The following is a 23,235-nucleotide window of genomic DNA, read 5'->3' as shown; positions in this document are numbered from 1 at the left end:
AACGATACCCCCTAGATGCTAAATAGTCCCCCCATTTAGCGTTTATAAGCAGTATACAAACAATTAATAAATGGTTTACAACACACTATAATGGTGCTGTAAGCAGATATAAGGACATTTTAATGGACAGTATTTATCAACAATTATATCTTTTCCTATGAAGACTTTTTACATTTATATTTATAAATATATATATATATATATATTACCAGTTATTAAAAGTTGATATACTGCTTATAAATGCTAAATAGAGGTACATAAAGTGTTGCCCTTTTCAGATTAAGATTTTACATAAAAAGCATATGATAAATTTATAAAATGCGAGAGAGTGCAACAGGAATGAGTCCTAAAACCAGGAAATGACTCAGCATTTTAGCACTTCCGGTTCCCTCGTCTGGGGGGAGTCAATGGGTTTTCTGAATGGGTTTTTAGTAAGATTCCTGAAATAAGGTCTGGGGTTAACACAAGCTTAAGAGATTTTAACGTTTTATTCTTCGATATAAAATACGTCAGTAAATATCCCTATTGTTTATTTTGAAGCCTAACGTTTATAGCCTAACGTTAGCTTTTTACTTCTGACGATTGCATTCACGCTTCAAAAATCATAAAAGTAGTGTTAATTTGTGAAGATTATCTTGCTTAAATGTTTGTTTGCCACAGAGTTTATTTTCTGCAATAATCCAAAACCCAATGGAAAAAACCCATTGGCTTTTTGTTGAGGGAACCAGGCGATGCTGACTTCCTGGTTGGCCTACAAAAATGCATCCTTTATAGATAAATACAAAATGTAACCAGTGGTTCCCAACGTTTTTGCCCCGTACCAAAAAGCAATGAATACTTTGGGCCCCGTAACACTTTTCAGGGTAAGTTGTTATTCCACTAAAGAGAAATTTCCCTTCGAAACTTCTCAGCTGGCTAACAGTTCGAGGCTCAGGAGTTTAATGATCCGATATCTAACAATAAATCAAAAATCTGAGAAAAGTACAAAAAAAATTGCACAGATTCTTTCTTCTTTCCTCTCCCACTGATCATCTCACAACCTCTCAGACTTATTTTGTGACCCCCTTGTGGACCACTGGACTAAACTACTTAACTATAAAATAGGTAAAACTACCTCAACCAGCTGGAACAGTAAAATGCTACTTACCCTTATAAGCACTGATGCATCAGTATTAATAGTAATGCAAATTATGATAATGTGTCACAAGTGCCATTTTTCTGCAGAGCAAGTACTTTTGTTTTTGATACTTCAAGTATATTTTGATCCTAACACGTCACTTTCACTTTTGAAGCAGGGTTTTTACTTGTAACAGAGTATTTTTACATTGTTGTACTGCTAGTTTTACTTTATTCTGAATTCATTAATCTGAAAACAACACAACCTCAATGCTTAAAGAAGTTAAAAGAAGATCTTCACTCCAGTTGAGCTCCACAATAAGAACATCTGACTTTTTCGCATAAATTGCTCCTTTGATAAACTGTTTCCTTCACTTTGTAGCATTTAAGATTATCAGCTCACGTTAATTCAAACTGTGATGCTGTAATTCGCTGTGAACGTCAGCTGTGTTGCTCCAAACAATGTGACTCTGTGTGCTGCTGTCCTCTTTTTTTCCCCCTCACAAACTTCAGGATGATCGCAGCACTTAAAAACCCAAATCTCTTACCACTAAAAAGCAGCACAAATGGTGCAAGGTTTGACAATGCAGTTTACCAAACAATAATGAACTTCAAGAGCTCGCAAGTGGATGTCGTGTTTTCCTCTTAGGCTGCAGAGTAAACACAGATCGGACGGACACAATCTAACTATCTATCTTTCTCTCACAAACATGCCCTCGCATACAACAACACACATGATCGTCTCCTATACTGCTCCCACACTATGATTAGAGAAACCAAACAAACCCTGCAGAAAAAATAACATACTTTTCTAACTTTCTTCAGGTTTTAGTTTTCGGATGATTTGTGGAGCAGCAGCCTGAGAAAACACACACACACACACACACACACACACACACACACACACACACACTCCACAGCAGCCCAAAGAGGCATACAGAGCCCTTCTCCTTAAATGGTCAAAGCTCCCAGGAGTGAAAAAGAGGCTGCTGCTGAAAAAAGCCAGGGAACAGAGGGGACGGGAGAAGGAAGGAGAAGCCCCGAGGATAGAGGAGATTTCGGAGGAAACGGCTGAGAGTGACAGTTTGACTGTGGGAAGTCAGTGTGTGTTTCTCTACGGCGCTATAGTGGTGGACTCAGGTAACGTGCGTGCTCTCTGTGGACAGGTTCAGATGGTCGGCTGCGTGGTGGAGCAGTGGGGTCTTAGTGGGTGATGGTTTTAGCTGGACGCAGGAGATGTGCAGCTTTCTGTTATCCGTCTCTGTAGCTGCGTCAAACTTGTGCAAGAAGGTGTGTTTTTGGACTTTTTGAGAGTCTGACTTGTGGCTGCTGGGGTGAGTTTACATAATCTGTCCGCGAAGTGTGTCATCTTTCCTTCCTCTTTGTTTGTGATCGTACATTTTCTAAATTTATCTGCTCCCTCACCTGACTGTACATCTTTCTGTGGATCCATTTTTTTTCTGTCTTTCTCACCCTCTGTCTTGTTATCTCATATTGTGACTCTGTGGCAACCACTTCCTCTGCTTGGCCCTGTACTCTGTGCTTCACACAACCAAATTTTAAACAAATCTGGCGAGAGGGAGTGGGCTTATGTAACAGAGATAGGAGGGGAGGAGGAGGGTGCCGGTCCCCTCGTCGCACTGTGAGGGAAGAGACAGCTATAGGCCTGGCAGCAATGAGAGGTTAATTGTGACTGATGGATGTAAAGGACACATATGTTTTAATTTTAGAAGATGAGGGTGATGATGAGGGTATGCTATAAGAGCAGGATTGTTCTTGAGGAGTTGTGTTCAGGCTTGTATGTTCTGTCCTGTTCCCCCCACAGGAAACAATCTGAGTGATTCAATTACTCTGCAATATTTATCTCAGTCTCATGGTCTGCTGGGGAAACAGTCTGTACCGCCGAGCCTCCTGCAGTGCAGGTTGGCATCTTTGTTTTGGCTGAGTCAGGACTCTGTCCTCAAAAGACATTTAAACTTGTTGAGCTGCATTTGTAAGCTTGTTTGGTTGCTTAGTAAGAAGGAGAACAACAGCAATGGCAGTATAAATACAAACTATTAGAATTACCTCTGATTTCTTTGTTGTCGTTCTTTATCTAATTATTCTCCTTATGTGGCATTTTTTTAGGGGACAAAAAGAATAGTTACAGTTGTGTCAAAAGTACAATATTGATGAAAGAATAAATCAAGTGTTTACGATTCATATGTTTAGTCAGTCACGACAAATGCAGGTGGTTGTTACCAAGACTGCCCTGAACTCCAGAGGCAATTAGATAATCATGTTAGAACTATTCAGAGACTCACTCTCATATTTATATAAGCAGTATACGACCTCACAGCTGACCTCTTGTGCTCTGATTTGATAACTAATCACAGAAGAAGTAGACTGAGAAGACAGTTCATACTTTCAGGTATGAATGAGTTTGAAAGTGTTGAAATGTCTGTACTAAATGCTACTGCAGGCTGGGAAAGAGTAGTGAGTTTAATGCTGTCTGACAGCATTCTTGTCGTCAGGAAATATCCTCGCAGCTCGCTGGGAGACAGCTAAACAACCCATTTCCTCCCCAGTGACTCACAGCCTCTCTGTGCCTATACGTTCCCAAGAACTTGTCATGTTTGTGATGACAGTGAACAGCACACTGCATATTCTGGGATTTGTCCTTGCGTAAAGTGCATGCCATACCTCTGAAATAAGCAATAATTCATCACACCTTTCACTCGCCTACGCGCCTTATTCATCACTGGCGGTAAAAACACAGCCACGTCTGTGCTGCTCTCATGCATATGTAAATCTGTCTATTTTTGGTGAGACCAAACAAATGGGGGGACATTAGCATCCAGTACAGTAACCCATGACAATAGTTCATACAGACTCTGACTGCACTGCGCTCAAAGGGGTTAAATCGGTTCTGCATTTAGTTTTGCATAAATGTGTTACTAAAAAGGGAGGAGCTGTGAGTTCAAACACGTTGCACACATAATATTTAACTAAATTAGGTCATGCTTCTCTTTAGTTTAGACAGCCAGGTAACGGCTGCAGCATTGATGGCAAACACCAGTTGGAATGACTGAAACGATTAATCGGTTTGTCAATTGACAAAAAAAACAACTAATCAAGAATTTTGCTAATTGTATAAACGTTTAAGTAATTTTTAAAGTAAAAACTACAAAAATTCACTGGCTCCAGCTTCTCAAATGTGAGTATTTGTAGCAGTAAACTGAATATCCTTGGGTTTTTAAAACAAGACATTTGAAGATGACACTTTGAACTATGGGAAAGTAAACAGTGACAGATTTTTGTTTGTTATTTTCTCACAACAAAATGATTAATCAAGAAAATAAAAATAATTGAGTGTCAACCTCTGGGTCTGAGAAGTGAAGCCAATGCTGAAGAGCCTTAAACTTGCATTATTTCTAACAGCCAGCAGGGGGCGACTCCTCTGGTTGCAAAAAGAAGTCTGATTGTATAGAAGTCTTTGAAAATGAGCCTACTTCACTTGATTTATTACCTCAGTAAACATTGTAAACATGAGTTTATGGTCTCAATCACTAGTTTCAAGTCTTCTTCAATACAGCATGATGTTCATTTAGTAAATTATGGTCCCATTTAGAGTAAATTAGACCATAAAGCAGCGTATGATTTAGGGCGTGGCTACCTTGCGATTGACAGGTCACTACCACGGCGTTGTCAGGTCTGGGAGTTGTCTGTGTTTTTCTATTAGAACTTTAACCCTTTCACAGTGTGTTTTCAGTTCACGAATGTTAATTATAACCTTTATGTCTTATTCAGCATTCAGTTGTACTTAGCTCCACCTTCTTCTGTCATTTCTGGTTGCAAAAACCAAGATGGCGATGGCCAAAATGCCGAACTCGAGGCTTCAAAACCATAGTCCACAAACCAATGGGTGACGTCACAGTGAATACGTCCACTTCTTATATACAGTCTATGGTTGCACCTCTATTATATATGCAGCATAGCACAGGCTTTGTTTTTGATGTGGGAGAGATCTGAACACAAGCAAATACAATATTTCACCAAAATATATTTCCATGGACCATCATGGGTTCAGATTGAACCCATGATGGTTCAGCCTCAAAATACACGTTTTCAGTTTCCTCAGTTGCAGTGATTGATCAGTAAATTTCTTTCTCCTCGTAGCTGAGAGCTGCATCATTGTGTTTGCTGTTGGCTTTCCTCTTACGCTTTTGTAGATTTTGTTGTATCTTTGGCCAGTTTTCTTCAGTCTTTAGTCTCATCTCTGTTATTATAACAATACTGACAGCCTCCTCCACCTCGAACATTAATTCATTAAGTTTTAATGAATTCACACTGTTGATTAGCTTTAAGTAAAAAGACATTCAGTGTAGAGTAATGATTTCTCCTCCCGGTTGTCTTCCATGTTTGTTCCACACAGCATTTTCTCATACAAGCCCCTCTGTTTGTGTTAGCCAGTCCCTCAGGAGATCATTGCCTCAGGCAGCCTGTGAGAGCAAGTTACACTGAATGTAGCAGAGTTTTATAACAACCCAGTGCATCCTAGTCAACCCAGTGTGCTACTGGTCGAAACGTTAACTGCCTGAAAAAAAGCATACTTACCTCTGGCTTGAGGCTCAGGCATGAGTGGTATTTATTAGCTTTTTTGTGGAGCAGAGAATTCTGCGTGAGTGTTGCTGTTTTTCTTTGTTGCTCCGCTGAGCATCACTCCGATAAAATAATAAAATTGCTGCTTGAGTCTAGAAGAATCTAATCAATGTTTCACTATCCTTAATGCATCTTTTTTCGCATCCATTTTCCCAGTGAAGTAAATATATTCAATAACTTAAAGGTGCGCTGGGACGTTTTCTTGTAAACAAACAAACGTTATATAGACGTTCAGTGTTTCTCACCAAACATTTGCAAAGCCGATTGATCGTTCCTTGGTGTGTTACCACCATCTGTAGATCAGTTGAATAGCATGAAACCAACAGCAGGATGTGGATTGTGTTTCCCGCGATCTTACATGCGTGCATGCACGTCCTCGTCAACGTGTTTGGCATAATACAAACGCAATGGGGACTCACTCGTACAAACATTGCTCTACTAGTGGTCAAAAACTCCACACCTTTAAGTGAATATTCACATTTTTCATGGTATTAATGAAACAAAAATAGATTTATTATACTTTAAAGTATTTGCTGAACTTGTGCAACAAGTGTCACCCAATGTACTCTATTGATAGCACCATTTGCACCAATTGGCCCATTTAATGTTTCATGGCATTTTATTCACTATAGTATTTAATATTGACCTTATATTGTCACAGGAAATGAATGTACTCTTGTGAGAGTTTGGTTTCTGATGTAGCAGCCTGTCTGGGAAAATTAGCTAAAACCGCTGTTCCTAGGAAATGGAGAATGAAGCTATTTTTGGGATGTATTTATGGTGTCTTTTTATAGCTGTAGTTAACCAGAAAAGACTTCCTGCAGAATGAGTTAATAGTTAAGGAAGAGTTACCCTCACATTTACTCATCTAATGCATACAGTATGTGTCTACTCATGCATATTGCATAACATACACGTGCTTGTGTCTTCATGTGTGCATGATCTTGCAGCTCGAGGAAGAGGAGGAACACTCCCTACAGGGATCTCCTCTTGAGCAAAGTGACCATAACTTGGAGGAGTCCTGTGCTGCCTCCTGCGCCGCTGAGAGTCCTTTTGTTTTCCCACACACCCGCTCACGTCCCCCACTGCTCCCCACCATGCCCACACTGCCCGAGGAAGAGGAGGACTCCCCCGAGGAGCTTAACAGCTCCTCCAGCTCTCCCAGTACAGTGAGTGTCACTTTCTGTTTTTGGAAAAAGCATGTGAGGCCGTAAAATCTGATGCTGAATAATCCGTTTGGCTCCGGTGAGGAAATTCTATCAGTGTTGCTACTGATCGTCTGAACTCACAAAAAGGTCTCTTCTTTGCCTTCAAAATGCTGCTTTCAGTTTAGCAGTAGAAGCATTTGATTAATCCCTCGTAAGTGAGAGGACACTTATTATTTCTCTGGTTGCTTCTGTTACAAATGTTCCCTGTGGTTAACAAGCTGAGGCTGTGCTGTGCAGAGAAGTCACAAACAATCGCAGCTACAAAGTCTACATATCATATTGGCATTTGACTTGGGATATATTTGACTATTTTGGCTCTGTACTTGTATTTTTTTTAATCTAATGTTAAAATTGATCTGTACTTCCACTGATTCTTGGATATTTTATGAGTCTTTGAAGTCTGCTTTAAAAGGATGTGTGTCTCATGAATACTGTGTCTCTCTAAATGTCAGCTGTATGCCCTTTGAGGCAAATATGTGATTTGTTATGTTTTGGGCTATATAGATAAAAATCAACTTGACTTGACCTCAAAAAACTTAATTGCTTGATGATTTTTGAGGTCATCAGAGGATCTGGGAACTTTGGCAACCCCAGCTAGAGCAAGTGCTCCTCCTGTGTACTGTGTACTCACCCAAATTACATTTACTTTTTTTTTTCAAACTAAAACTATCAGCGTGGCTAGATACCAGTAGGAGTAAATGGAAATTCAATCTTGTAACAATTTCTATGACGCCCAAGACTATAATGCATTATAAACATACTTATAATGTGTTATAATCTGCTTATAGAGCTGTATAATTATAGTTATAAGCACTTGTACATATTCATAATGCTTTATAACAATGATTATAACACATTATAAAGCATTTTATAATAACTTAGGTCAAGTATCATAATAACTTCAGAATTGTTCGTCACTCAATGACATTTTTTTTGCAAGGATCATAGTGTATTATAATTCCCATAGTTGTAATACATTAGAATCTTTTTATAATGCATTATTATATGATTATAAATTCACTCTAAGTGGTCATTGTTTGTTAAAATAAAGTGAAAAAAAGCATTCAATTTATGCAAGAACAACTCACAAAATGTAAAATGGATTTTTTCTTAAAGGTACAGTGTGTAGGATTTGGCAGCATCTAGTGGTGTGGTTACAGATCGCAACCAACTAGAGTACCCCTCCGCTCTCTCCTCCCTTTACAAGACTGCAGTAGTGTGAGCCGCTGAGTGCAAAGCCGTGGTAACGCAGTTTGAGGCTCAGAGTCCATCCTTACCATAATAACACTACTTTAGGAGCAACGGAAGTCAGACGGCGGCTGGTGGTACCACGGTTTTGCACTCTGCGGCTCACGTTACCGCAGTTTCACAAATGTGTCGAAGGACTACGGTGGCCTTCAGGTAACGTAAAAACGTGATAGGTGATATGTTTGGTTTGTCCGTTCTGGGCTCCTGTAGAAACATTGCAGACTCTGTGAAGAGGACCCGCTTCCTATGTAGATATGAAGGGCTCATTCTAAGCTAACGAAAACACAACGATTCTTAGTTTCAGGTGATTATACACTAATGAATACATAGTTATGAATATTATATTCCATTTCTACTAATAGGTCCCCGAAATGTTACACACTGTTCCTTAAAAGCAAACAATGACCACTTACAGTAACTTATAATCATATTATAATGCATAATAACAGTGATTATGATGCATTATAACATTTTATATTATATATTAAATTATATATTTCAACTATGAGAATTATAATACACCATGATCCTTGCAAAAGAAAGTTGTCAGTGAATGACTATCAATAATGAAGTATTATGACACTTGACCTCATTATAGGTCATTATAAAATGCTTTATAATGTGTTATGATTATTGTTATAAAGCATTTTGAATATTTGAGTGCTTATAACTGATTATAATGTACTATAAACAGATTATAACACATAAAACAGTTGTGTTTATAATGCATTATAGACTTGGGCACCATGGAAAGTTTGGTTGAATCATGAGCACCCCCAAGATTAGAGATTTTTCTCTATTTCTAAAGATCTTTTTCAGCAGAATATGATCTTGAAGGGGTCAGATTCAGATTCAGCAAACATCCTGCAGACAGCAAAGTGTTAAACAGTCTGAGAACATCGTCTTCCGCTGATAAACACACAGGCTAGATAAGACATCTCTGCAGAATTTAATGAAGCCGTGTAATCCAATCTTCAGGGCATATGCCAACACTATAAAAGTCTCCACCTTTACTACAGCACAGCTGCAGTGTTACCATCAGAAGGAATCCTTTTATTTGGATCCCAGTGCAAAGATAAGCTGAGAGGAGCTCTTAGGGAATTTCTGTTTGATCTCAGTCTGTGTTTACTTGCCTACTTACCTTTTATGGTTGGACAAGAATTTGTGATTTTATGAAACAGGAAGTGAACGACCTATAACTTAAGAAGATGTGAAGTTTTCCAAATGTTTGAAACTGTGAAATTGTTTAAGGGCTGCTCCACCGATTTTACTTGAAGTTCGGTTTACTCGTCACTAGGAGTCTAAAGTAGCCTGTGGAAATAGTTGTATAATGTGTTGTGTGGTTCTGGACATACAGCCTGCATTATGTGAGGTGTAGGATCTAGTATTCTTTGACGCTTGACCAACACCAGAGAATAAAAGTCAGTACGTCTCGGCCTCCGCTGCTTCGATTTTGACCGTTCATCAGTCTCCGTTGAGAGTTATAAATCGCTGGAGTGTTCCTGTAAACAGATTTATGACAACGTTCACATTCAACATAATTTATCTGAGTGTTGATTTGTTCTTGTTTATTTTCACTTGGGGACATTCATACTCATTATTTTGTGTCTCTTGTTCTAACAAATGACTCATCTTTAATAATTCAACACTGCAGAGCAAAAAGTCGCTGTTGAAAACTTCACCAGCATTTACCTCACAGCAGCAGTTAACCGGTCCAGGCTTTAGGCTACTGTAGCTGCCCGCCTGAACAAACCACAAACCTATTTCTTTTAATCAAAAAGCATTTTAAGGACGTTCTCTTTCAAGTTAGGGCTGTGTATTGGCAAGAATCTGGCGATACGGTACGTATCATGATACAGGGGTTACGATTTAATATATTGCGATTCTATAAGTAAGGCGATAGATTGCAAATTTTTTAATCTGATTTTAGGAAAACTGTAGTAGTATAAAGAACACACTGCCATATGCATAAAATGTGATTAAAAAAAGTTTACTTTTTTAAGCAATCAGAACAGCGAGATCTGCATTTGCATGTATCACAGTCCCTGTAACATCCAACATCCTAGCTCTGCTTTGAGAGGACACATCTCTTTGCCAATGAAATAAAGTATTGACTGAGTTAATCGTTGCATGTAAACTATTAATTCAAAATCAATACACTGTTTTTGAGAATCAATACAGTATCACAAAACATAATATTGTGATATTCGATATTTTCTTACACACCTGCTTGAAGTGAGTCTGTCTTACCACCCTCAACCTCATCCTTTATATAACCAAAGCTGCTCATCACGACATTTAGACAAGTATTGCAGTGTCTATTGAACAGATCGTTATTTAAGGTTTAAAATGGTCACAATAGTGTAAGGGAAATCTTTTGTGTTTGCACAAATAGCCCATTTGTGGAGTCCCTGCAGTTACAAGCTGGTCAAAGAGCATAACAGCCCCAAGGCCAACCACTCTTTAGGGGGCATCAAAGGCATCTGTATTTGGGAATATGCACAACTGTAGCACAATATAAACTGTGTTTTTACCTACTTTTGAGACCCTGTCTTATTGAAGAGTTTTTTGTCAAAATCCAGTTTTAATACCTTTATTATGTCTGTTAATATAGTGCTATATAATGCATATTCTTAGACAAAGTTGTGTTAGATGAAAGCGAAACATAATATATCCCACCAATGCCAGTTTTGCTGTAACCTTATTTTATCTTTGACACTTTTGTTTTTCTTTGTTTTTTTTGCAGTCTACACCAGCAAAGAGTCGAGCTGTTATGATGACCGCCCCCACCATCGTCTACCCACAGCAGGCCACTATTGTCCAACAAGATGGACATCCCCTGGAGCAGACCAGGTAATCATCCACCATCTCAAACATTGAAATAGTTTTCTTCTATTTTGGCTGTAAACAGGGACAATGTGTCTGTATCGTTACTGTTTCTCTCTCAGGCCGCACAGTCCCAGAGCTCGCCTGGCCAGAAACTCTTCCGGAGGACCCATCACCACCATCGGTGGGTGAACCCTGTGTATACACACACACACACACACACACATACACACTGCAGCTGTAATTATCTAAAGATAACCACAACACTGTGAGATCTATTTACTTTAGTCCAGCACCAAATTGAACTGTTTGTAAGTGAACATTTGTAACTTTGTTGAAAGATGTGTCTTTCCCAGGATGGATAGAACCAATAAAACCAAAATAATGCTGTGTAGTTACACAAGAAGCTTCACCACATTTCGACTAAGTTTGGTCATTGGCGTCCGGGGAGATGAATCTGTCAGTGTGTCCTCCCACATGCCAGAGATGCTTGTGCAGCTTTGATTACGTTTGATGTTTAGCCTGTTGCCCTTTTCTGAAGAGAGGAGGAGATAAAAAATATCACCGACTTGGCCGAACCTCATCACCTGATTTATTGGCTCATATTTAAAATGTAAAAATTTAAATATGTAAATTATTCATTGGCATGAGACTTTATCGAGAGGAATTACACTTAAATATCTTCTTAAAATGTAAAAGCGCTCACAGACTTTGTTAACTTCTTGTTCCCCAAAAAGGTTTGTACAAAATGTATATTTTCAAAGCCTTATGACCTGATGTTTGATGTCTGTTTAAAGGACCAGTGTGTAACATTTAGGGGGATTTATTGGCAAAAATGGAATATAATATTAATAAGTTTGTTTTCTTTAGTGTATATTCACCTGAAAATAAGAATTGTGTTTTCGTTACCTTAGAATGAGCCGTTTATATCTACATAGGGAGCAGGTCGTCTCCATGGGGTCCGCCATGTTGCTCCGCCATGTTTCTACAGTAGCCCAGAACAGACAAACCAAACACTGATAACTTTTCATGCTTGGGCCGGAGTCGATGACGTTACTCGCGTTCATCGCTGCCGCTCTCTTTCTCTTGCTTCACCACTCAGTTCCCACGTACACACACACTCTACACACTGGCTCTGCTCCAAACAACCTTCAGTTGGTTGTAATCTCCTCACCTCCCCACTAGATACCGCCAGATCCTACACAATGGACCTTTAACATAGCTGTTTGTCTATAACTGCAGTGTGTGTGTGTGTGTGTGTGTGTGTGTGTGTGTGTGTGTGTGTGTGTGTGTGTGTGTGTGTGTGTGTGTGTGTGTGTGTGTGTGTGTGTGTGTGTGCGTGTGTGTGTGTGTGTGTTTACATGTGTGTATTGTCTTTCTCAGACAGCACAGGTCATGTGATCGACCTGGTGAAAGATCAGCTGCCGGAGCTGCAGCTCTCTGAGGAGGATCGACAGAAGAACCTGGAGCTGCTCCAACAGGCCAAGAAGGTCAGCGACCGTTTCCTGACACGCCGCGGCCGCCGTTCCCTCACTGACTCACCCACAGGTAGTGAATAATACACAAACACACACACACACACACAAGCACACACACACAAGCACACTGTACATAGCAGATCATTTTGAGTAGATTGTTGTCTTGATTTAGTTTAATACTTTAAAAGGGGTCGAAAGTCACATTGAACTCAATAACTCATATGTTTAATTCACAAATATTTTTTTCTCCACAGGTCTCTCTCCAACTCCAACTCCGTCATCCTCACCGTGTTCATCTAGAAGCAGCTCACTGACTGTGGCTCCTCAAACTGGTAACCCACTATCTAAAACAACTATTTATGACTTATTTATAACTCACTACTCTATTCCCCTATTACTTACTGGTTGTTTTCTGCTCTTTCAGCTGGAGGACCCACAGAGGCCACCTATGTCAGCCCACAGTCTGTTGGGCAGGTAAAGAAATTATTGATAATGCTATTAAAAAAAAACAGCTTTTACTCACAATGGCATGAGTTATTATGCAGATATTTTTGATGCACGCTCATTTTCCCCAATTAAAACTGGCAGTGTTAATTGTATTTCCCTTTGTTGTGTTTTTAAATTGTCCAAGTAATATGTATTAACACTCTTGTAGCATCTGGAAGGTCCTTCAGTGCGGGATCAGCCTGACTTAACAACCCAGGATCAGGAGGTCAGATTCGCTCGCTGTGTTTCTTTTTATTAACACAGATAGAACTTACTTACTAATATGACTAACTTAATATTGTCTAATGCACGCCTGATAGAAAGGTTTGTAGAAGACTGAAGTCATGCAAAAGAACAAGAGTCAACTACCGCACACTGTCGACATGAAAAAACATCTTAACGTTTCACTCATCTCGAGAAATATCTCAACATCTACAAGATGGAGTTGCACAAAATTTTGCTCACTCATGGTTTGCCCGATGAAGGGGCTGATAGTGTGCGGCAGTTTCCTCATCATAATTGTAATTCAAATAATACATGTTTATTAACACAACATGAATGCTAAATGTATTAATAAAAGTTATTATCTTGCCAACCTCAGGGCAACAGATTGTTGGTGGACTGGAAGCCCTCTGAGAAGAGGAAAGTGTCCTCTGGGACTCTAACGCCCCGTTTTGCTGTTCAGAAGGAGAACTGTGATCCTGCTGTACCTAAGAGTCCTCCAGCTGTGGGTAAAGCAGACGAGGGACCCGGTTCGGGCCGAAACCCCAACCAGGCCCCGGCCACAGGGGTGGCCAAGCCCGTCCCCCGACCCCCTACTCAACAGGCCCCCTGTACAGCGGAGATCAAGACGATCGGGGCCTTCCCTCCACTTATGAGGGCTGTTTCCTGGGATACTGTAGGCGGCCTTAATTCTAGAAATGGAGGCCCGAGTTTCCCTCCTACAGCGGAGGATACTTTCTCAGATGCTGTCTTCAAGTCCTCAGGGTACAAGGACCTCCCTGTCCAGCAGGGGGGCGTACAGAAACTGTCTAAATTCAGAGAGGTAAAGCATCAGTTCCCTGCTTTTGTAGTCAAATGCCTCTTCTGTAAAATGTTGTGTAAATGCTTTGTTCTTACGTGTGTGTGTGTGTGTGTGTGTTTGTGTATATACAGGAGCACAAGCTGATGCGTAACCAAAGCATACTGGGATCCAAGTTACCAGACTTGAGTGAAGCTGCTGAACAGGAAAAAGGTAACAGTCCTTGTTTTCCCTCTTGTCCATGTAAGACAGAACGGGCTTTCAGCAGCACATTCAGCCCTGTCGCCAAGGGTGTGCACTTCCTGAATCTCAGGGAAAATCTGTTCCAGTCACAAAATGATGATGATGATCTGTTCATGTTGTTTTTCCTCTGTGCCACCCATTTACTGGCAACCTCATAACAGAGAAATAAATGCTGTTTGCATTTTCCATCAGCAGATGGCATGATTGTTGAAGTATGTGAGCCAAAGACAACCTGTGGAAGATGAAATGAAGAGATGATTCGATGTGTTTTGTGTATTTTGGAAAGAGACCGAGCTTCAGACTTTGGACTTACGTCACTAAAATTCGGACATTACTCGGACTTGAATACTGTGAAACTTGAATTAGTTGAGACTTGACAGGTTTAAGATTTTACTTGACATTTGAGAAAACCAAAATGTTCAGATCTCAAGTTAACTATTAACACGGCTTTGAAGGAAACTGTACAGATGTTTTATTTTATTTTAAAGGAACAGTGTGTAACATTTTGGGGGATCTATTGGCAGAAATGGAATATAATATTCACAACTATTTTTTTTTTTCATTACTGTATAATCACCTGAAACTAAGAATCGTTGTGTTTTTGTTGGCTTATAATGAGCCCTTCATATCTACATAGGGAGCGGGTCCTCTTCACGGAGCCCAGAATGGACAAACACTGGCTCTAGAGAGAGAGACTTTCAGGTGTTTACGTTACCTGAAGGCCACCGTAGTTTTCGGTGCCAAACGATTGCAAAACCCTGTTACCGCTAGTCGCTGTCTGACTTCCGTTGTTCCTAAAGTAGTGTTATTATGGTAAGGATGGCCTCTGAGCGAGGCGAACGGCATTGCCACGGTTTTTGAAAGGGAGGAGTGAGCGGAGGGATACTCAGTTGGTTGCAATCTGCAAACACACCACTAGATGTCGCCAAATCCTACACACTGTACCTTTAAAAGTCAGCACTTAGAGACCTTAAAGTGAGACTATGTCACATTTGAAAGAACAAATAACGCCTTCTTCTTACTACAAATGAAAAGTTTAATTTAGAAGAAATAAAATGCATCCTTCTTCAATTGCTGCAGCCCAACTTGGTCTGGTATGACCAGTATCTCATGATGGCTAATGTTAGTAAACTACATACACGTTGATGTGTACAGTATCTGACTTTATTGAATTAGTTTACTGACTTTATGACTCTTCTTTACTTGTGCTACTGCGACACTATATTTCAGTATATATTATTGTCCTGTAGTTTCCTCTTGTGGGCATGGTGGTTAATGTTCAGGAAAAGTTACAGAGTTTCACTTGAAAGACGTGTGGTTTTTACATAGACTCGCACAAAAGCACCTGAGTCTTGACTTTAAACCGGATTCAAATTACTTGGGATTCGAATCAAAACTTCTTTGAAAACAGACCAGGTCATTTTCTCTAGGCCTGATTTATACAACAATGTGTCTGCAGGTCCTCCAGCTTCTCCAAACTCAGCAAGCAGCGAGGAGGCAAAGGAGAAGGCCGACGCCATGCCGAACATTTCAGATGTGATGCTGAGAAAACTCAAACTCCACCGAGGTCTTCCAGGCTGGTGTGTAACAAACCAACTGCTTTTTTGGTTAACTTTTATCTTTTGCCTTGTTTTTCCTGTCTAATCGCTAAAAAATAACCCCCCTTACATCTTAATTTTACTGTGTACAAATACTGTATGTACATTACTCACCCTACTAACAGTTCCTCTTTGATTTCATTCCAGTGCTCCCCCTCTCACTGAAAAAGAAGTTGAGGTTGGTACAGATTTTTGGGTGATTCTCACACATTATTCCTGCTAAAAATAAAGATATAAAGTCACAAAAACATATTTGCTTTCATGATGAAGGATTGAAAGTACAGTATGTTGTCCATGCAAGCTGCAGTTGATTTAGTTTTTCTGTCGGTTGCTTTGCTTGTGCGTGTCTGCAATTTAATCATTTGACAATCTGGGAATTATATAATTATTTTCTCTCTTGCCGAGAGTCAGATGAGAAGAGCGATAGCAGCTGGTTAGCTTAGCTTAGCATAAAAACAGGAAACAGGGGGAGACTGTTAGCCCGACTCTGTCCAAGAGTAACAAAATCCGTCTACAAGCATCTTTAAAGGTCACTAATCAACATGTTATATCAATCTGTCCATCTATTATCTTCTGCTTATCCGGGGCCGGGTGGCGGGGGCAGCAGGCTTAGCAGGCTATTCCAGACCTCCCTCTCTCCCGCAATGTTTTACAGCTCTTCCTGGGGGACCCCGAGGTGTTCCCAGGCCAGACGAGACGGGAACGAGATGTGAGATGTTATATCTTGTTTGTTTAATCTGTACAAAAATTGCGTTGTGTAGAAACGCTGTTTTATAGCAGGGTATGTGCCAGACTATTTCTTGGATTAGTAACTTCCTTGATTCTTCGCTTGTTGCCTGGCAACTGTTTTTTGTACAGATTTAACAAGCGAGATACAACGTGTTGATTAGTGAGCTTTTGAGTTGCTGGTAGGTGGATTTTATTAGCTTTGGACCGACCGAGCCAGGCTAACAGTTTCTCCCCGTTTCCAGTCTTTAGAGTGCTATTAATCTTCTCATGTAACTCTCAGAGAGAAAAAAGTGTGTTTCCCAAAATGTTGAACTATTCCTTTAAAAAATTAACATTTTATAAGTTACTTTGGTGGTTTATGGAAGCCTGAATAGTAGGAAGAGACTCAACTTACTTGCAAATACATTTATTTACTACTTAAACACAACTTAAACTGTTATGTAGCAAAAGAAAAAAATAATAATAAATCTAGAATTTGCCTCACGCCATGTTCTGCTTCCCAAAACAACATATATTTGATTTAATATTCTCGTTTCCGCCTTCAAAACGCTCCGCAGTAATTAACCGTGTGCGTGAGTGATCGAACAATGGGTCATAAAATTGACTGCCAACAGTAATCTGTTTACTTTGAGCAGTAAATTGTGTTCAAACACTGTTTCAAACAGAGCAGTCGGATCTATTGTTCCACTCGGTGCTGAACATTTGCCTCGAGTAGCCCCGTGTTTATAATAACATGTTTTGTTACCAAAGTAGTTAATTACACCTTCATAAAATTGGCTGCCTGAGTTCGGCGGTGTTCTGTCAACAGGAAAGTGTTTTTCTGTCCCTGATCAGACCGAAGAGACTCAGAGTGATTTCCTGTGAAGAAAAATGCAAACATTAGTGACGCTGTCGAGCTCGGGCTGCAGCCCCTCTCGCTGCTCCCTCGGGGACGTGTCTGGATCAGGACAGTCAGAGGTCGTATATTTCCTCTCAGCTGTGGTCTATGAATGTTGGAAAACCATGCAGACTGGCTTTGATCTACGCAGCAAAACTTCAAGAGGTCAAATGTCATGAATCACAGCTTGTCCCTCACACGTTAACCAATGAGAACGCATATTAGTACGACGCAAACAACCGCACTGATGTAGCCTGTGTGTGCTGCACTGTGGGAGAGTTTTCTATGGTTTCCTCTGATTTATTCCTGTGAGTTGGTGTGTTGCCATCACCAGCAGTTTATCTGTATTTAATGTGCTGTTTAATGTGCCATTCCTAGTGTTTTATATTGCAGTAACTTCCTCCCAACAGAACGCATTTATCCAGCTGTCCCTGGCGTATCGCAATGACAACTACACTCTGGAGATGCGGATCAAACAGGCGGAGAGGGAGAGGAACCTGACGGAGGAAGACACCGAGAAAGAACTAGAGGAGTTCAAAGGAGCACTGAAGGTCAGCCCTCGGAAACAGCAGCTGATGTTGGATTAAACTCCCTCTGGCTCTCGGTCATCTGTTTAATGTTTTCCTGGAAGTGTCCCTCAATAAATATTTATCTTGTCCGAGTCCAATCCCAGGTACAGAAGGGAACACGGTGTTTTCCTGAGAGAGTTTTATCAAGATGTTGTTGTGTTTCTTGCAGATGACCTCGCCACAGTGGCAGAACCTGGAGCAGCGCGAGTCCTACCAGCGCCTCATAGAGACGGTGGCGGTGCTGCACCGACTGGCCACGCGGCTCTCCAGCAGATCAGAGATCGTGGGAGCAGTTCGACAGGTGCACCCATACAAACACATGCAGGACAGTTAATGACAGATAAAAATAATATACAGTACGTCTGACTGTTTAAAAGATGCTGCCTTCTTCAGGATGTCTCGGGGCCGCTGGGATGCCTGTTTGGCAGCATTTTAAAACGTTATGGGGAAGATTTGTATCTGATGTCATGGCTAACCTCACGCCAGCCAAAGCAAACATCAGTTTAAGAGCAAATTTACTGGTTTTGCAGTACAAAGGTCTTTAGCTATTTATAATCCCAAACCACTCGGATGAATTACTACATTTTTCTGTCTTTTCCTTGTACGGCTGCCCATCTATTAATAGCAATCTAATTATAAGGCTCTAACAAATGCCCCGAAATGAAGGCTCCTGTAATATTTTATATATAAGTCTCTTAAGGGACTTTCAGTTTTTTTTCTTGACAGCCACATTTATTGATATATATTCTTGAAATGTTAAACTGCTTCAAACACTTTGTGTTTACTGCAAATAATAACGTGGATGTGTGATGATTACACACTGTATAAAGGAAAATGCAAATATATGAAGCAGGATATATTGTTACTATAAGGCCTTTTCCTCCAGGTATTTCTCTCCATCAGCACTGCGCATATTTCTTATCTTTTTAACATCTGTTTTGGTTTTACGGCACATTTTACTGTGTGGTTCAGTCTCGCTGCTCTCGTCCAGCAGCCGTCAGCGGCTTTGAGCAAAAACCTCTGATAAACCCGCTGACTGTACGCTACCTGCCCAGCACCAGACAGTAGGGGTGTAAATCACAAGTTTCATCACGATACGATATTATATCGTTTCTTTGGACAACAATACGATATTTACTGATATCACAAAGTTTGCCACGATACGATTTTGATTCAATCCAGTGGTCTGTGATCGATATGAGACGATATCATACCGTATGCCCATTTGACACAATCAGTTACATTTATATCTACTCACAAAAACAACTAAAATATGTTTTGACTACTTTATTACGGGGCTTTGTAGGAAGGAGGTGCGCTTGGATGGAAATGGTTACACAGACGTGCCATGGGAATTTCAAAATAAAGGCGTATCTTAAAGATGACGATATGTATCGATGTTTTCACTTTGCATCGATCATATTGGGTCGTTGATCATTGAAGCGATATATCGATCCAGATCGACGTATCCTTACACCCCTACCAAACAGCTGACAGACAAACTTAGCAACTCATTGGTGGGAAAGTTGAACATAAAGAGTTATTTGGGGAGACCAAACCATGAAAACATGAAGCAAGAATAAGCCAATTAATATTGAAATATTCATCAGGTGGCCAAAAATACAACGCTAACGTGAAGATAAATTGCTCTGTGTCTGCTGGATGCGTTAGTAGGCAGTTACTGTGTGTCTGTCAACTGGTTTTGTAGCTTGTCTGCCTCTTAGTGGCCAAATAAACAATTAAGTCAGCTTTAAAAACTCATATTTACACTTTAAAACAGTGGGCTGATGGGATAAGTCAATATATGTAGGACAGCCGTATGTTGAATTGAAATCCTGAGTAAAGTATAGGTTTGGTTGTGTATTTTTGTTTTCACATCGCTTCCTATCACAAAGAGCCATTTGTTCAAAGTCTCTCTTTTTTTGTTTCAGGTTTTAGGTTATTTAGGTCATGTTTCTGTCCTCATGTATTACAGTGTGCAGTCTTGTATTGACTGACTTTCATTGTGCAACAGGAGAAACGTATGAACAAGGCCACCGAGGTCATGATGCAGTATGTGGAAAATCTGAAGAGGACGTATGAGAAGGACCACGCAGAGCTGATGGAGTTCAAGAAGCTGGCCAACCAGAACTCAACCCGCTGTTACGGAGGGTCCGTAGACACTGGAGGTAAAAGACTGCGCTGGCGACCACATTCAGATCAAACACGGGAAAAACCCAGAGACATTCTTCTTCCGCAGAGGGTTTCATGCTTGTAAATGGAAAATATTTGTAAACTTTATTTATCCAGGGAACGGTTTGATAAAGTATGCAACTTTTTTTTTAGCATCACTGCTGCTTTGCTATGCAAGAATAGTTTTACAAGGGAACTTTCCACTGTAACTTGAGTGTCATAATGCTGCTTCACTGCGGCTTTGGTAACGAATAGCATGAAATTAATGGTTTCTGTGCTGTTGTAATGCTGTATTCTGTGTTTCTTTGTATGTATTTATAAAGATGACGGAGTTCCACGGCCGTCAAGATCGATGTCGCTCACCCTGGGAAAGGTAAGCACCTCAGTTTTTCCGATTTGTAATGCTGAAATAATTAATCGATTACACCTTTTTGGATACTTGGTTAATTAGGTCATCTAAATGTCATCAATTAAGCACATTCTCTGATCCCAGCTTCTCAAATGTGAGGATTTGCTGCTTTTCTCTGTTTCATATGTTTCTTTTCATAATTCGACTTACTACTTCATCATAACATTGCGCCTTTAACTTTGACCCTCTTGCTCATATATCGCTGCACAGAGGAGTGTGGGTCAGAATAGCCAGAAAAGCGTGCTGGCTTGAATACTGCAAAATGCGACCAGATGTAGTAGGACATCCTGGTATTTTTGGCATATTGCATTTGACATACTATGTATTGAGACATACTAAATATTTTTCTGGAATACTAATTGGTATGGTAGTATGGGTTTACCACGTTCACCATCTTTGTTTAGCGTGTTAGCAGGCAATAAACACTAAAAATGTCCTACTTTTTTTGTGTTCCTTGTTTAATGTATGAAATTGTCTCGTCTTTCAGTGACATCATCATGCCTTTGTAGTTGTAAAAGTCCCAAAAATGTATCTCTTAATCTCTAATGTTCTCATTTTCTGTTCTTACCACTGGCACATGTTCTGTCTCCTTTTTCACCCTCACTAGGCTCTGCCCAGACGCAGGGTGAGCGTAGCGGTGGTGCCTAAGTTTAACCTCCTGAACATCCCAGGTCAGACCCCAGCCACAGCCGGCCCGGGACTCATCATGGGACCCAGCATGCTGGGCCCCAGCATGGGCCCCAGCATTGGACCCACCATGGGACCCACCACTGGTGCTGCTCTTCCTGTCCTGGTAGGTCTTCCTGTCCTGTCCTTTCCTGTCCTGTCCTGTTGGGAAATGATAGGAAATTACATATCCAACATTTAATACAGTGACACCCACTCTTCCAGGTTGACTGCTGAGTATGTAGAAATCGTAGTACAATGGGTTAGCGTTTTGGAGTCACCTAAGGACACTTCCTTATGAAATAGTTCATTTTTAGGGCAACAATCGTTTTAGTGTTTCTTTTTGTTTCAAAATGGATGAATAATGTTTTGGGATGTAAACGTTCTGTCTCATTTTGCTGTAATTTACTGGTTATTAGTAACAAATTATGGTCCAGGTCATATCTATATTAATTGTCAGTGGTGGCAAGTAACTGAATACATTTACTCAAGTACTGTACTTAAGTACAAATTTGAGGTTCTTGTACTTTACTTCAGTGTTTCCCAGCTGCTTTACTCCACTGCTTTTAGAGGGAAATATTGTACTTTGTAATCCACTGGATTTGTCTGATAGCTAAAGCTACTATTAACTTTACAGTTTAAGACTTTACATTTTAAAATCATATGATAAGGTTATGAAAAACAATACATAAAAAGCAGTATCTACTTGGGGTTTCTTGTCACGTTTCAGATGTCTTTGAGTTGTTAAAGGTCCACTAAAGAGACATTTCCCCTCTAAACGTCTCTCAGTGTTTCATTTAAATAACTGTTCTTGCCCCAAAGAGGTAAAATTATCCAATATTTTACTAAAAAAAAAGCAGAAATCTGAGAAAAGTCCAAAATATGAATACAAGTTTGTGTTGCAGAAATTTATTTTTTCTTCTTTTCTCTCCCATTAATCATTTCACAACCCCTTAGACTTATCTTGTGACCCTTTGAAGAGGCCCAACCAGTTACCACAATAAAACGCTGCTTTCACATTGATGCATTAGCATTAACAATCTAATAACATCCTATATGCTAATATAACAGTCACAGGGGGCATTTTTTGCAGAGCGAGTACTTTTACTGTTTGGATACTTCAGGACATTTAGTTCATAATAATTCTGTACTTTTGCTGAAGTAGGATTTTACATGCAGAACAGTACTTTTACTTTGTCGTATTGGTACTATTACTTCAGTAAAGGATGTGAATACTTCTATAGCGCCTGTTAATTGTGTGTTATTGTTAGAAGGCAATAACATCCTTCCACACTATTCAACACTCTCCTCTTTAGTGTGAAGCGAATGATGTGAAAGCCAACGCTTCCACAGAGGCGGCACCACAACCAGCAGCAGAATGGTATGTTTTATGTGCTCGTGGTGTTTTTCTTGCACACACACGCACACACACACATACTATACACACATGACTGCATGTACAGTATGTACACATACCATTGCTTGATTCCCAAGGTCCCCACACAGTCTTTGAAACAATGGGCCAAGACAAACCTGAACTTGTAATCCGTCTTATCAAAAGCATTTTGTCCTGCAGTGGGACCTTTGTCTTGTTTGTGTGACCTTCAGGATGTGTTTTACGGCGCAGAGAAAGCCCCAGTGGGGTGAAAATAACCCTGACGGCATTAAAAAATAATCAAACCCTGCTGCAGTTGATGGATATGCTGTCCTGGGTCGTAATCTAAACATTTGTGCAAAGAGTTTGACAAAGTCCAGGCGCAAGGCTCCAATCATATCCTGGTTATAAAGAGAGCCTGAGTGGAGCTCTCAAGTGTCTAGATGTTCTGCGAGGAGACGGGAATAGCAATAACAAATGTGCAAAGTGCCAGCTCCATTTTTTTCTCTCTGTACTGGCCTTGCCTGTGATGCACACTACCACTCAGCCAGTGCTGCAGTTTGTCCATTATAG

General features: G+C 40.2%; 1 protein-coding gene across 2 annotated transcripts in view; it reads left to right on the top strand.

The window, feature by feature from the left end:
• The window catches only part of mrvi1 (murine retrovirus integration site 1 homolog), a 43,128-nt gene that overhangs the window by 16,697 nt on the left and 3,196 nt on the right, over nt 1–23,235 (top strand). Inside the window, exons 21-37 of one of the 2 annotated variants that reach the window (XM_074617139.1) lie at nt 6,708–6,926; nt 10,960–11,066; nt 11,162–11,223; nt 12,423–12,587; nt 12,772–12,849; nt 12,942–12,991; nt 13,173–13,229; nt 13,605–14,048; nt 14,159–14,237; nt 15,727–15,847; nt 16,013–16,043; nt 17,882–18,022; nt 18,210–18,341; nt 20,055–20,208; nt 20,536–20,585; nt 21,229–21,414; nt 22,604–22,668. In XM_074617139.1, coding sequence (XP_074473240.1) covers nt 6,708–6,926; nt 10,960–11,066; nt 11,162–11,223; nt 12,423–12,587; nt 12,772–12,849; nt 12,942–12,991; nt 13,173–13,229; nt 13,605–14,048; nt 14,159–14,237; nt 15,727–15,847; nt 16,013–16,043; nt 17,882–18,022; nt 18,210–18,341; nt 20,055–20,208; nt 20,536–20,585; nt 21,229–21,414; nt 22,604–22,668 — 2,141 coding nt within the window. The remainder of the gene's footprint in view (nt 1–6,707; nt 6,927–10,959; nt 11,067–11,161; nt 11,224–12,422; nt 12,588–12,771; nt 12,850–12,941; nt 12,992–13,172; nt 13,230–13,604; nt 14,049–14,158; nt 14,238–15,726; nt 15,848–16,012; nt 16,044–17,881; nt 18,023–18,209; nt 18,342–20,054; nt 20,209–20,535; nt 20,586–21,228; nt 21,415–22,603; nt 22,669–23,235) is intronic. The other variant, XM_074617146.1, reaches the window with a different exon arrangement.

This window comes from Sebastes fasciatus, chromosome 2, assembly GCF_043250625.1.
Source record: "Sebastes fasciatus isolate fSebFas1 chromosome 2, fSebFas1.pri, whole genome shotgun sequence".
In the NCBI taxonomy this organism is placed as follows: domain Eukaryota; kingdom Metazoa; phylum Chordata; class Actinopteri; order Perciformes; family Sebastidae; genus Sebastes; species Sebastes fasciatus.
The sequence above is the reverse complement of the archived record's forward strand: the minus strand, read 5'-3'. Positions and strand labels throughout refer to the sequence as shown.